We start from the raw sequence: 13,767 nt of genomic DNA, 5'->3' as shown, positions 1-13,767 counted from the left end.
TCCAAGAGAAACAAAACCTGCAAGGGCCCATTAACACCATATGCATGTTACTGCAATGCACAGTATTGTGTGCAAGACACATCGGTGTGATGTGGCGCTATTAACGCTAAATGGCACTTCAGTGCACCTTTCCATTGGACATGTATTGAAGCAATAATGCATGTTAATGAGCATGCGTTACTGCAGCGCAATCGCGTGAGTGGGCCTAAGATTTTTGTCTCAACTTTTGCTTTGATTGACCAGGAATGTATTTAGTTTGATTTTAACAGAAAATCCAATTAGGCTTTAACAATTAACGCTTACAGTATATTACAGTAAAAGTCATTTAATATAACCTTTTATGTGATTGTTATAGCCGTAGATCTCATTTACCATTAATTTGGTGTCTTTAATAACACACAGCAGCTTGGTCCACTGCCCAAATCTCTTCTTCCTCAGGAGGAATGCACAGATCTTCGCATCCTTCACCAAGTCCATGGACGCTTCCTCTGATGGCCACTGAAGTCTCTTTTTCTTCCCCTTTCCGTCTTCCTCCTCTTCATCATAAGATTCATATGAACTGCTCATAGCGTCCGAGTCGTAGTCTTTAATAAGATAAAAAAATTAAATAAATGTGAATATGAAATAAATAAAAAAAATTAATGCTGCAAAAATTTCTGGGCTGGAGTTTTACAATTAACTCTTTTGTCTTCTACTTTTGGAAGAGCAGCGATTTCACTGTACAGTACCCGGCACTAAAAATCACTACACAAAGGTCTTTTTTTTTTTTTTTTAAAACAACACTTTATATTTGTCTGTTCTGCTGATCTTCAACCTTGGGGAGCTAAGATTTGAAGAATCTTCACAAATTGTTGGATGTCTGGCCCCCCACTCGATCTGCAAACTCCTATGCCACTAATGTGTCCTGTAGTGTTGTAGGGCTAATGGAAGCAACTCAGGCATCTGACTCACCAGAAGTTCTGGATGTTGAAGATTGAACAGTTCAGTATTAAGGCAGGCCATACATTATACATGTTTTTCCATTTATCCAGCGGGTTGAATCAATTCTCCCATCCACACATTCAAGGTGAATGAGGAAACACTTTTGCCGACCTCTTGTGCTCTCAGGGCAGGCTTTTCCCACTGTCAGAACACAATGATCATTGCCGAATATAGGGTTTTTCAGGAAAAACCCAACGAGGTGGTCATACAGAAGTGGATCAATAGATCGACTTCTGTACAACCAGGATGCCTATACATTAATTGAAATTCGGCTGGTCCCTGTTGAACTGGCCAAATTTTCGATCCATGTTTGGCCAGCATAAGTCTTTTCTTTTACTATCTTATTTTCAAGTTTTTGTCCGAGGGAAAGTGTCGCTTTAGGTGAACTGGTGCACGGGTTCACTTTAAACCCATCCTTTCGTTCGGCTTCATCATTTTTTTTTTTTTTTTTTTACACAAACAAGGCCTAAAGCCTGGGCCAAGCCCTCAGCTGAAAGTCTTGGCTTCTTGGTCAAATAAATCATCTTTATGTTGATCTAACAAGCAATATCGCAAGATGGAAGACATCCAGCTCAGTCCTTTAACAAGCCCTACAGATCAAACGCTCCATCCATGCTGGTACCAAACTGTGAATAATGTTCTAGGCCTGTGGAGAGAAAGCACTCATATATTTCTCTGTTTGCTTTCTAGAAGAATGACCCAACTTTTTGGCTCACGCCAAAAATTAAACTGCAAAATCTAATCGTGTTCTGGTTCCTCCCCTACGTGCTACAGATTTTCTCTTTCTTTCGGGGACAATTTATTTTACAGCAACATCAACAAAAAAACGACAAAAAAAAATCATCTTTTTTTTTATCAGTATGGTATTTGAGGCGAAAAGGCCATGCTTCTCTGTGGTAGAACAAGCTGCGCAATCTTTTTTTGCTAAGCCCCGAGAGAATTAGAAGGAGAGACGCCAAAAACATTACAGGGAGGAGAGAATAGCCACTCCAGTCCTGGATTGCATTATCGCTGTCAAGAACCGAGGTCAAAGGGGCTCTGTAGCTGCCAGCATTAACCTACTTTTTCTTCTTCTCTATAATTCCTTCTAAAATACTCCCTCCAAAGACGAACTTTAAAGGAATACTCAACAAAAACATACAATGTATAAACTGATTCAGCCAACCTAAGAGGCTCCAATGTTCATCTCAGAGGCCATTCACGTCACAGTGCACTGCAATGCGTTAACTTTTTTAAAGTTCTCAGTGTTATTGTTAAAGCCACTGCAATGCTATACAGTACACTGAAACACCACACCCCCCCCCCCCTAAAGAAAACATGTCCCGCGTCACTGTCACCACGTCTTGTTGACTATTCATTGGATAGATTAATAGCAGCGCAGCCATTGGCTCCCGCTGCTGTCAATGGAAATCCAAAGACGCGGTCGCTGGGGGGCAGGGTCGAGTCATACACTTGGCGGCTATGTACGCCGAGTGTATAACACGAGAGCGCGCCCGCAAGGTAACCCCCTTGGGAGAGAGCTTCCCAGAGTGGGACCCCAGAAGCCCAGAGCCGCTGTGGGACCCCAGAAGAGGATGATTGGGGCCACTCTGTGCAAAACGAACTGCACAGTGAAGGTAAGTATGTCATGATTGTTATTTAGAAAGGAAAAAAAAACGGAATCTTTAGTACCACTTTAAAGCAAATTCCAAAAACGTTTGGTGTCACTCCACACCCACTTGCTTGCTGTAGATACACCCTCTGCTACAGGGAAGAAGGACACCAAGGAGGCTGTGCCGTCATGTGACCAAAGGATCAAAGAATTAAAAAAAAAATAAACATAATTTTTTCAGTTTCCAATAAAAGCAAGCTCAGCAAGGGATTTGGGATTCCTGTCCTATTCCTGCCTTTAAAACTACTGTGTCCACAAATACTTTAAAGGGGTTGAAAAGTCTAAATATTTTTTACCCTAATGCATTCCTTGCATTAAAGAGTTTGTTAACCCCTCAAAAAAAGAAAAACAATGGATCCTGCTCCTTTAAAGCATGTTATATGACACAGTGCTTATCCTGTGTCATTTTCCCCCCTGTAACACCTAAAAAACCTGGTTAATCCTGACAGTTTCTCCCCTCCCCTCTGTAAACTGACCACGGTGTATCATGGCTGCTGAGACCAGACACTGTGGTCAGTTTACGTGCCTCTGTCATCAGCAGCCTGCTATCTGCTATCCTCTCTGCTTCTGTGTCCTCCTCCCCCTCCCCTCTCTGTCTGTGTGTGAGCCGCCCCTCCTCCTCCTCCTGCTGCTCTCATAACACTAACCTGTATACACCACACCTCCTATTGCAGTGTCTCCCTCTGTGAATGATTTATAAATATAAATGCTGTAAATACCTCATTTAGGAGCTGAGACTGCCATCACATAACCAGCCAGCTCTCTCCTCCTCTCTTTCTCCCCTCCTCCTCCCCTCCAGACTGACCTCAGCAGAGGAATCTCAGCCCCACCCACTGCATTTAAAAGGGAGAAAGCTGGCCAGTCATGTGATCTCAATCTCGGCAGTGAAATTAGGTATTTGCAGCATTTTTTTTATAAATCACACACAGAGGGGGATACTACAATAGGAGGCAGTGCTGATGGTGTATACAGGTTAGAGTGGCTTAACAACCACTTTAAGGTAAAAAAATGTAGGTGTCAGCATCGCCCCCTCAGCCCCCCCTTTACTTACCTGAGGCCCCTTTCGATCCAGCCCCGTGCACGTCCGCAGATTGTTTTTCCCCTCACTTCCGGGTCTCGCTGGCTTTGCTGGGACACATATCTTGCTAGTCGGCCCCGCTGGCTCTCACAATACCTGAACATTGTGATTGGGTGCAGGCATTGATTAGGTTGAGAGCCAGCAGGGCCAACTAGCAAGATACTGATCTTCGTCCATTAGGAGATTCCTCCATCCACACAGTTTAACGTACATGGAGAAATCTGTTGCACCTTTTCCATCTAACCATAGAAAATCTGTAGATAATCTATAGGTGTATGGCTAGTTTAAATGAATAAAATTACTCTCTAAATTAACTCTTTAGAATTGTGCAGCATAGGGCTTTTCAGGAGTAGGCCACACCGTAAGATGCAAACACTTTAAGTAATATACAGGATTTATATAGCGCCAACAGTTTGCACACCAAAACCAACCAGGGTTCCTCCAGAGGTTGGTAGGGTTTTTTTGAGCCATGAGCAATTTATGTTCCTCAGATAAGTTCCCACTGACACCGCTGATCTTTTTAGCACTCTGTAAGGCCCCTTTCACACATGCAGATTCCAGGAGGATCTGTTTTTGGATATCCGCTTGCTCAGCAGGGATCGTTCCGTTGATCCCCACTGAGCCAGCAGATGACTAGTCTGTCTCTGCACACTGTGCAGAAACGAACCGGTCAGATCTCCGCTTTCTTCTATGGGGGGGGGGGGAATCAGATGAAAATGGACCGTCTGTCCGTTTTGATCCGATCCAAAGACGGATGGAAAAATAGGGTTTTCCTTCGTCATCAGTTTCGGAGCATAGCGGAGACTGATGTCATTGGATGTCAGCTATCCCATAGGGATACATGTATGTCTGTTTTTCATCCGAAAATGGATGGATGAAAAACGGACATACGCACGTGTGAAAGGGGCCTAAGGGGGTAATTCTTCCCTCTCACCACAAGTGTAAGGATCATTCTTTCTACTGACCATCACACTAATGTATTGAGACTTGAAAATATAGCCATTTTTAGCAGGGGTGCCCTCAGATGGGAAATTTCTTTCAATGGTTCCTCTGTGTTGATAAAGGCTGTCCTAGACATAGAAAGAATTGCATCTCTTCTGAGGAACCCCAATTTTGAACAGCAGAATTATTGAACTGAAGGCGAGGACACAACAAATGAAAGTATGAGGAGCACAGTGAAATAACAGATACATTAGAAATTAGATTCAAGTAGAAACTATATAAGTCAATCAGGGTTCATCTTATAATGGCCTGACTGCACTAAACTGTTGAAATAGGTATGTTGGAAGTTAAGCAGAACATTGTTCTTCACACCAAGTTATTGTCTATTTGAGTTTGATCCCACTTTAACTGGAACGGACAACTCACTGGAGGTGATGTACTCTGGAGCTTTTCCAGGGCCGAGGGGTACAGCTTCTTCATAATACCCTTCTGGAAGTGATGATGTTGGTAATGGCGGAGGCCCGTTGTCTGGAGGCTAAAAAAAAAAAAAATTGTGATAGTTGTTAACAATGCAAGTCAGATTGAAAAAAGTCCACCTAGTTCAACCAATGAAGAAAAAAAAAAAAAAACATACAATCCCATATACACAATACTATACCCACAGTTGATCCAGAGGAAGGCGAAAACCCCCAACAAAGCATGATCCAATTTGCTCCAGCAGGGAAAAAATTTCCTTCCTGATCCCCCAATATATTGCCCTGGATATTCCCTGAATCAACTTTACCTATAAATGTTAGTACCCAACATTACACAATATCTACAGTATAATAATAAGCCACATAGAAAAGCATAGAAATCTGTAGGTCTGCGGGTCTAGAACAGAGCCCCGAAACCCGGGCATACTCATCTGACCAATCTTGACTTTGCTCTGACTATAGCCTCCTTGATGAATTCATCAGCCATTAGAAAGACATGCTGATGTGCCATCATTGCATTGCGCCATAGGGTATCTGTCCGTCTTTATTGGCCAGAAGCTATTAGAGGGGAGAGATGTGTACAGGAGCTCTGAGTTGCAGCAAAGTTAAATGTTTGTCTCCCCCGCTGCCACATTTGGCACCTTTCGGGGGGGTGAGCGGGTACCTGGTTTTGACAGGTACCCACTCCCACTTCCGGCTGAGTTTGCCCAGAACAACTCACCCGGAATTTAGGCCCCCCTCCTTCTTCCCCCGCCGCCGGGCCATTCACAAAGCACAGCGCTGGGCTAAAAGAGGACATCGGGCTTCAAACTGACCCTTCCAGATGCTCTTTAAATATTTTTCGGGAATGATGTTTCATAAGATGATACAAAACACATTTTATAAATGAAACTGAAGCCAGTGTAGACTTCTGAACCAGAAACTCCATATCATGAAGGATTTGTAAAGCAATATTTTAAGTCAATCCCTCCTTGTTTTCTCCTAGGTGGAAGGAAAACAGAAAGCAAAGGAAAGAGGGAAATGAAACACAAACGGCTCATGTCTGAGTCAGATACCTTTACAGCAATGGTAACTATAGGGCTGGGCTGAGCCGCTGTCTATGGCCAATGTCAACACAGATGGAATCAATTTACGATTGTACTAGCTGTTCTTTCATGCTGTCTAACAATGTTTCATTGCATGGGAGCTTGTCATGGAAAAGTCCATGTTTCCAGAAACGCTCTGTTTTTGTTCAAATAAAGTTGGACTAAGCAAAAGGAAAAGACCCAGAGGGGGGAAACCCCGAGAAATTCAGCAGTAATGCTAATTAAATACATTAAACAAGAGCACACTGCACTAATAGGATGATTAGATTTTATTTAAAACAATTAGTAGGATAACTAAATAAATCTAATGTTACCATTATCAAGTGTAGTCCAGGATGTGACACCATAATGGACTCTGTGTCAGTGCCCAATTCTAATGCCTCGTACACACGACCGGTTTTCCCGGCAGGAAAACTGTCATGAGAGCTTTTGGCCGGGAATCCCGGCCATGTGTTTGCTCCATCGCAGATTTCCCGACAGGAAAACTGTGAAAAAAAAAAGAGAACATGTTTTCTTTTTTCCGCCGGGATTTCCCGTCTGGAAGACCATCATGTGTATGCTTTTACGAGTGGAAAAAAACGTGCATGCTCAGAACCAAGTATGAGACGGGAGCACTCGTTCTGGTAAAACCAGCGTTCAGAATGGAGATAGCACATTCGTCACACTGTAACGGACTGAAAAGCACGAAAATTGAAAAGCGCGTATCGTCTCTCACCAAACTTTTACTAACACGAGAATCAGCAAAAGCAGCCCGAAGGGTGGCGCTGTTTGAATGGAACTTCCCCTTTATAGTGCCGTTGTACATCACCGCGCTTTGGACGGGCGGTATTTGGCCTGAACGTGTGTATGCAAGGCAGGCTTGAGAGGAATTCCTTTGGGCAAAATTTCGTTTTTTTTCCTGCCAAGAAAAACAACTGTGTGTACGAGGCATAAGGATGAGCTCCGACGTGTTCGTACAGCCCACGTGCAGAGCCCGCCAGGAAGTTGGCACTGCGTTGTGCTTATCACAGGCAGTGAGACATTTCCCGATCTCTGCAGCCGTGCATCGGGACAATGTCTCACTGCCTGTGATTAGCGCAGCGCAGTGCTGACTTCCTTGTGGGCTCTGCACGTGGGCTGTACGAACACGCCGGAGCTCATCCTTACCCAATTCCATTACTATAGCACCAATACCAGCCGATCCAGGGCAGAAAAATTGAGGCTCCTATTTGCATTTTAGCCCAGGTTAACACTGAGCAGCGGGAATTAAGCCGATTTCACTTCTGCTTGTCAGTCCTGATTTCGGCCACGATTACAGAGACATCTGTGCAGGTTTCTGTACAGGATGTCAATGTAAATCGCAGCCCGAAATCGCAAAAAGTAGTACAGAAACTACTTTTTAAAATTGGTGCAGCGTTGAGGATGCGGCGTCGCACCGATTAGGACGGTGCCATTGACGGCAATTGCCACCGATTTGACATGTCAAAACACTCCAGTGTGAACCTGGGCTTACTGGCAGAAAGTTGTATCCACTGGTTCAACATACTCAGATATGATAGGCTGAGAAGGACTAACCACCACATAGAAGTCCTAACTTAAATTCTTAGGCCTAGTACACACGAGAGGATTTATCCGTGGATACGGTCCAACGGACCGTTTCCGCGGATAAATCCTCTCGAGGATTTGCGCGGATTTTGATCCGATGGAGTGTACTCACCATCGGATCGAAATCCGCGCCAAAATCCCATCGCGATGACGTGTCGTGCCGTCGCCGCGATGATGACGCGGCGACGTGCGCGACGCTGTCATATAAGGAATTCCACGCATGCGTCGAATCATTACGACGCATGCGGGGGATCCATTCGGAGGGATTGATTCGGTGAGTCTGTACAGACCAGCGGATCAATCCGTTGGGATGGATTCAAGCAGATAGATTTTAAAGCATGTCTTCAAATTTTTATCCGCTTGAAATCCATCCCAGGGGATAAAAATCCGCGGAAACAGATCCGCTGGATTGTACACACCAGGGGATCTATCCGCTGGAGCCGGTCCGCGGATCAATTCCAGCGGATGGATCCTCTCGTGTGTACAGGGCCTTACAAATGTGCTTGACTGCTAGAAGCACAGCAATGTTTTAATAGGATATGACGTCCTTCAGAACAAGCCACTCATGCGTGCCCGGTGTATTGCTCAGACACACCACATCTCCAATCATGTAAAAGAGCCTATGATGTAGGCTCATGTGATCAGCTGTGTCCAATCCCAGCTGATCACAGTGTAACTAGGAAGTGCTGGTTATCAGCATTCCTCTATTCAAGCTGACAGCGCGTGAGTAGATGAGAGCCAATAAGCTGAGGGGGGGGGGGGGGGCTGCGCTGATAATCAGTGCAATGATTATCAGTGCGGACTGATCAGCATCGCCTGCCAGTGCCCACCAGTGATCCTTACCAGTACTGCCTTTTAGTGCCCATAAGTGATGCCTGTTAGTGCTCACCAGTGATGCCAACCAGTACTGCCTTTTAGTGCCCAGTGATGCCTGTCAGTGGCCACCACCAGTGATGCCTGTCAGTGCCCACCACCAGTGATGCCGGTCAGTGCCCACCACCAGTGATGCCTGTCAGTGCCCACCACCAGTGATGCCCAACAGTACTGCCTTTTAGTGCCCATCAGTGATGCCTGTCAGTCAAGTCTATCGGTGCAGCCCATCAGTGCACATTAGTGCTGCCAATTAGTGCTGCATATCAGTGCCATCTCATTAGTGCCCGTCAGTGCAACCTCATCAGCGCACATTAGTCAAGAAGAAAACTTAATTTATAAAATTTATAACAGAAACAAAATTTTCTGTCTTTTTTCTTTTGTTTAGCAAAAAAAATTAAAATAAAACACCAAAAGAAAGCTCTATCTGCCAAAAGTTTTGTTTGGGTACAGCATTGCATGACTTCACAATTGTCATTCAAAATGTGACAGCGCTGAAATTATTTGCTGTGTGTTAGGCCCCGTACAGACGAGCGGACAGTCCGATGAAAACGGTCCGCCGGACCGTTTTCATTGGACGTGTCCGCTGGGAGATTTCGGTCTGATGGCTGTACACACTATCAAACCGAAATCCGCGCAGACAGAGAACGCGGTGACGTAAACGACACTGTTCTCTATCGCGCGAGTTCAATGCTTCCACGCATGCGTCAAATCAATTCGACGCATGCGCGGGATTTCTGTCCGCTGGTTAGACGTACTAACCAGCGGACATGTACGCCGGACAGCTTCCCAGCGGACATGTTTCTTAGCATGCTAAGAAACATTTGTCTGCTGGAAATATGTCCGCTAGCCTGTACACACGATCGGATCTGTCCGCTGACACTGGTCGGCGGACCAGTTTCAGCGGACATGTCCGGTCGTGTGTACGAAGCCTAAAAGGCAAAAAGTAGAGTATCACCAGCAGGTGTGTTCCAGGATCACCAGAATGGTAATTACAGCAATGCCTGGATGAAAAAAATCAAAACTATTCCTCAGGTAGGCAGTGCTTCTTGTATGTACAGAATCTGCAAGTTTCATTTGCAATCACTCCTCAAGAACATCTTTAAAAAGATAACTTTTGCAGTTTTCCTTTAAAATCCTGCCACCCATACATTTAGGTCTTACACATAGGCCGCGTACACGCGATCGGTTAAACCGATGAGAACGGTCTGATGGACCATTTTCATCGGTCCAAACCGATCGTGTGTGGGCGCCATCAGTTAATTATCCATCGGTTAAAAAGCCAACTTGTTTTAAATTTAACGGATGGATTGCTAACCGATAGAAAAAAAACGATCGTTAGTAGGCACAACCATCGGTTAAAAATCCACGCATGCTCAGAATCAAGTCGACACATGCTCAGAAGCATTGAACTTAATTTTTCTCAGCACGTCGTCGTGTTTTACGTCACCGCACTCTGACACGATCGTTTTTTTTAACGATGGAAAAATCCATCAGACCGTTCTCATCGGATGGATCGATCGTGTGTACGCGGCCTTACTTTCACACGCTTCTCTGAGATCTTCCCTGTGTGGGCCACTCGGAGCCACAATGCCCTCGTTTCAGAAGCCTACTGGCTGTGCTCCATTTGGGCCACAATCTACCGGGACGATTAATGGAAATAGGAAAAAATGGAGCTTGGGGGTTGGGTATGGTTAACTTTCAAGGGATAATGGTACTAAATGTACCACTATTCTTTAACAGCTGTATAGCTGGGGGGAAAAAATGAAAAAGTTGCACCTGCTTTGGTACTTTCCAAAAATAATATGTTTCAAGATTTCTCTCCAATAAATGAAAGGTCAAGTAAAATCCCATTTTCGTCATTCGCACCCGCCGTACCAGGTTTCTTCTATCCTCCATCCAGAAATGAAAGCCCATTTGGCTGGCTGATGTTTGCTGTCAGCAGCCTTGTGTGAATCCCTGGATCACACCTTCCATTTTTCTGGCTGTCATTAACACGTGAGAATCTCAGGCCGTACAGACAAGGATGCTGCATGTAGATTTGTTTCAATTCTGTAAAGAACATACCCGTGGGAATTTCCATCATGGGAAAAGGCAGCAGCAGGTTACCAAAAAAAAAAAAACAGGATAGCAGAGACAAATGAAAGGAAGTTGTCTGTAAGGTGTTACAATGACAGGGATCCATTTATTTGGTGGTTCCACTATTGATAAGCAAGATGTACAGTATATTTATTAGTTAGTGTACTAGCCTTGCAGCACTGAGGTTCTGTTCTAAATTGCCACTGATAAGATTGTATGGAATTTTCTACTGTGTTTCCCTGAAAATAAGACCTACCCCGAAAATAAGACCCATCATTATTTTCCAGAAGGGCTGCAATATAAGCCCTACCCCAAAAATAAGACCTATAGCTGGATTCAGGTAGGGTTACGCCGGCGTATCAGTAGATACGCCGTGGTAACTCTCAATCTACGCCTGCGTAAATTTAAGCGCATTCTGGAAACCAGATACGCTTAAATTAGGCTAAGATACGAGCGGCATAAGTCTCCTACGCCGTCGTATCTTAGGGTGCAATTTTTCCACTGGCCGCTAGGTGGCACTTCCGTTGAGTTCGGCGTAGAATATGCAAATGACTAGATATGCCGATTCACGAACGTACGTGCGCCCGTCGCAGTAAATATACGCCGTTTCCGCAAGAGGTACGCCGGCGTAAAGATAAAGCTGCCCCCTAGGTGGCGTAGCCAATGTTAAGTATGGCCGTCGTTCCCGTGTCGAAATGTTTACGTTGTTTGTGTAAGTCATCCGTGAATGGGGCTGGACGTAATTTACGTTCACGTCGAAACCAATACGTCCTTGCGGCGTACTTTGGAGCAATGCACACTGGGATATGTACACGGACGGCGCATGCGCCGTTCGTAAAAAACGTCAATCACGTCGGGTCACCACCCATTTACATAAAACACGCCCCCTCATTCTCATTTGAATTAGGCGCGCTTACGCCTGTCCCATTTACACTACGCCGCCGTAACTTAGGAGGCAAGTGCTTTGTGAATACAGCACTTGCCTCTCTGACTTACGGCGGCGTAGCGTAAATACGATACGCTACGCCGCCTGAAAGATGCGCCGCCGTACCTGAATCTGGCTACTAGTTTAGAATGCTTGTGAAATCCTATAATCCACTCTATTACAGTAATATATAATGTACAATGTGTGCGTTTTTGTAATATAATTGCGGGGAAGAGAGCTCCAGCAGGTCACAGAAGCGCAGAGCTAGGCACAATTATATTACAGAAACACACACATTTTACATTATATAATACTGTAATAAAATGCTTGTAAAATCGTATAATACACTTTAACTCAGTTCACACTGGAGATTCCTGATAGGCAGGGGGAAAGAAGACAGCACATTACATGGTAAGACCTACCCCGAAAATAAGCCCTACTGTGTCTTTTGTTGCCAAAATTAATATAAGACCCGGGCTTATTTTCGGGGAAACACAGTACAACTTTAGTTTTTGTGTGTACTTTCTCCTGCTATTCAGGTTTCCTCCCATAATTCACAAAACATACTGGACACTTAGGTGGCTTCCATCCAAAACTGACCTCTCAAGCCCTGTACACACTATCCGATATCTGATGGAATCTAATCTGATGGATTTTTTCGTCGGATATCCGATTAAGCCGACTTTTATCAGTCTTGTCTACACACCATCGGTCAAAAATCCGATCGTGTCCAAACGCGGTGACGTAAAACACTACGACATGCTGAGAAAAATTAAGTTCAATGCTTCCGAGCATGCGTCAACTTGATTCCGAGCATGCGTGAATTTTTGACCAATGGACTTCCACACAGATGATCGATTTTTTCTACTGAGTAGTACCAAGATCCTACTGAGGAGTACCAAGACCCTTTTGAGTAGAACCAGGATCCTACTGAGTAGTACCAGGATCCTACTGAGTAGTACCAGGATCCTACTGAGTAGTACCAAGATCCTACCGAGTAGTACCAAGATCCTTCTGAGTAGTACCAAGATCCTACCGAGTAGTACCAAGATCCTATTGAGTAGTACCAAGATCCTACTGAGTAGTACCAAGATCCTACTGAGGAGTACCAAGACCCTTTTGAGTAGAACCAGGATCCTACTGAGTAGAACCAGGATCCTACTGAGTAGTACCAGGATCCTACTGAGTAGTACCAAGATCCTACCGAGTAGTACCAAGATCCTACCGAGTAGTACCAAGATCCTATTGAGTAGTACCAAGATCCTACTGAGTAGTACCAAGATCCTACTGAGTAGTAACAGTATCCTATTGAGTAGTACCAAGATCCTATTGAGTAGTACCAAGATCCTACTGAGTAGTAACAGTATCCTATTGAGTAGTACCAAGATCCTATTGAGTAGTAACAGGATCATACTGAGTAGTACCAGGATCCTACGAAGTAGTACCAAGATCATATTGAGTAGTACCAGCATCCTACTGAGTAGTAAAAGATCCAATTACTGCATCTCTGGACAGTTGATCAATCTTTGATTCAATAGGTTTATGTATAGACTTGCTATCCATCCCTCGTTTTTAGTTCAAGATGAAGGTTTGTCGCCCCTTCAACCCTAGACACAAGTTTCTCCATATCCCTTATTGGTGCTGGTTTTATAAGCTTTATAAACCTTCAAGACCAGGATTTGTTCTGCCCTACATGAACCAGGAGAGACACCATACTGTAAGCTCCAATGGAAGTAGTGTTGAATGTTCTGAGTACTCTGGTTAAAAATCGACAGGTAAAAAATTATGCTCTAAGCCCATGGTGGTCAATTACATTGAATGGGCCCCAAACCAGCCCCCAAACCCTCTTTAGGGAAGTACAAATTATTTCTGACTCTACTAATTGACAAAGAAAACTGTGAATGAAATGTTTAATGAAGAACTTGCCATTGATTTGGGACCTTCTTTAGGTTGAGTGCAATGTAAAACCACAAGGAGTTGGATCTCCAGTGCTGGATGCCTGCGGGTCATTAGACAGTACCAGCAGTACCAACTATGCCATGACTTATGCATGTACAATCTTGGGAAATTTTAGCATACAACAATCAAAGGCATGC

At 44.3% G+C, this 13,767-nt stretch overlaps 1 protein-coding gene across 2 annotated transcripts in view; it reads right to left on the bottom strand.

Moving 5' to 3' along the window:
* Positions 1-13,767, bottom strand: part of AFAP1 (actin filament associated protein 1) — a 241,582-nt gene that overhangs the window by 114,488 nt on the left and 113,327 nt on the right. For both annotated transcript variants that reach the window (XM_040335377.1, XM_040335378.1), the window contains exons 4-5: positions 5,079-5,187; positions 373-584 (exon numbers count right to left, since the gene is read on the bottom strand). In XM_040335377.1, the coding sequence (XP_040191311.1) occupies positions 373-584; positions 5,079-5,187 (321 nt within the window). The remainder of the gene's footprint in view (positions 1-372; positions 585-5,078; positions 5,188-13,767) is intronic.

This window comes from Rana temporaria, chromosome 1 (genome assembly GCF_905171775.1).
Source record: "Rana temporaria chromosome 1, aRanTem1.1, whole genome shotgun sequence".
Lineage (NCBI taxonomy): Eukaryota > Metazoa > Chordata > Amphibia > Anura > Ranidae > Rana > Rana temporaria.
This window is presented reverse-complemented; position numbering and strand designations above follow the sequence as displayed.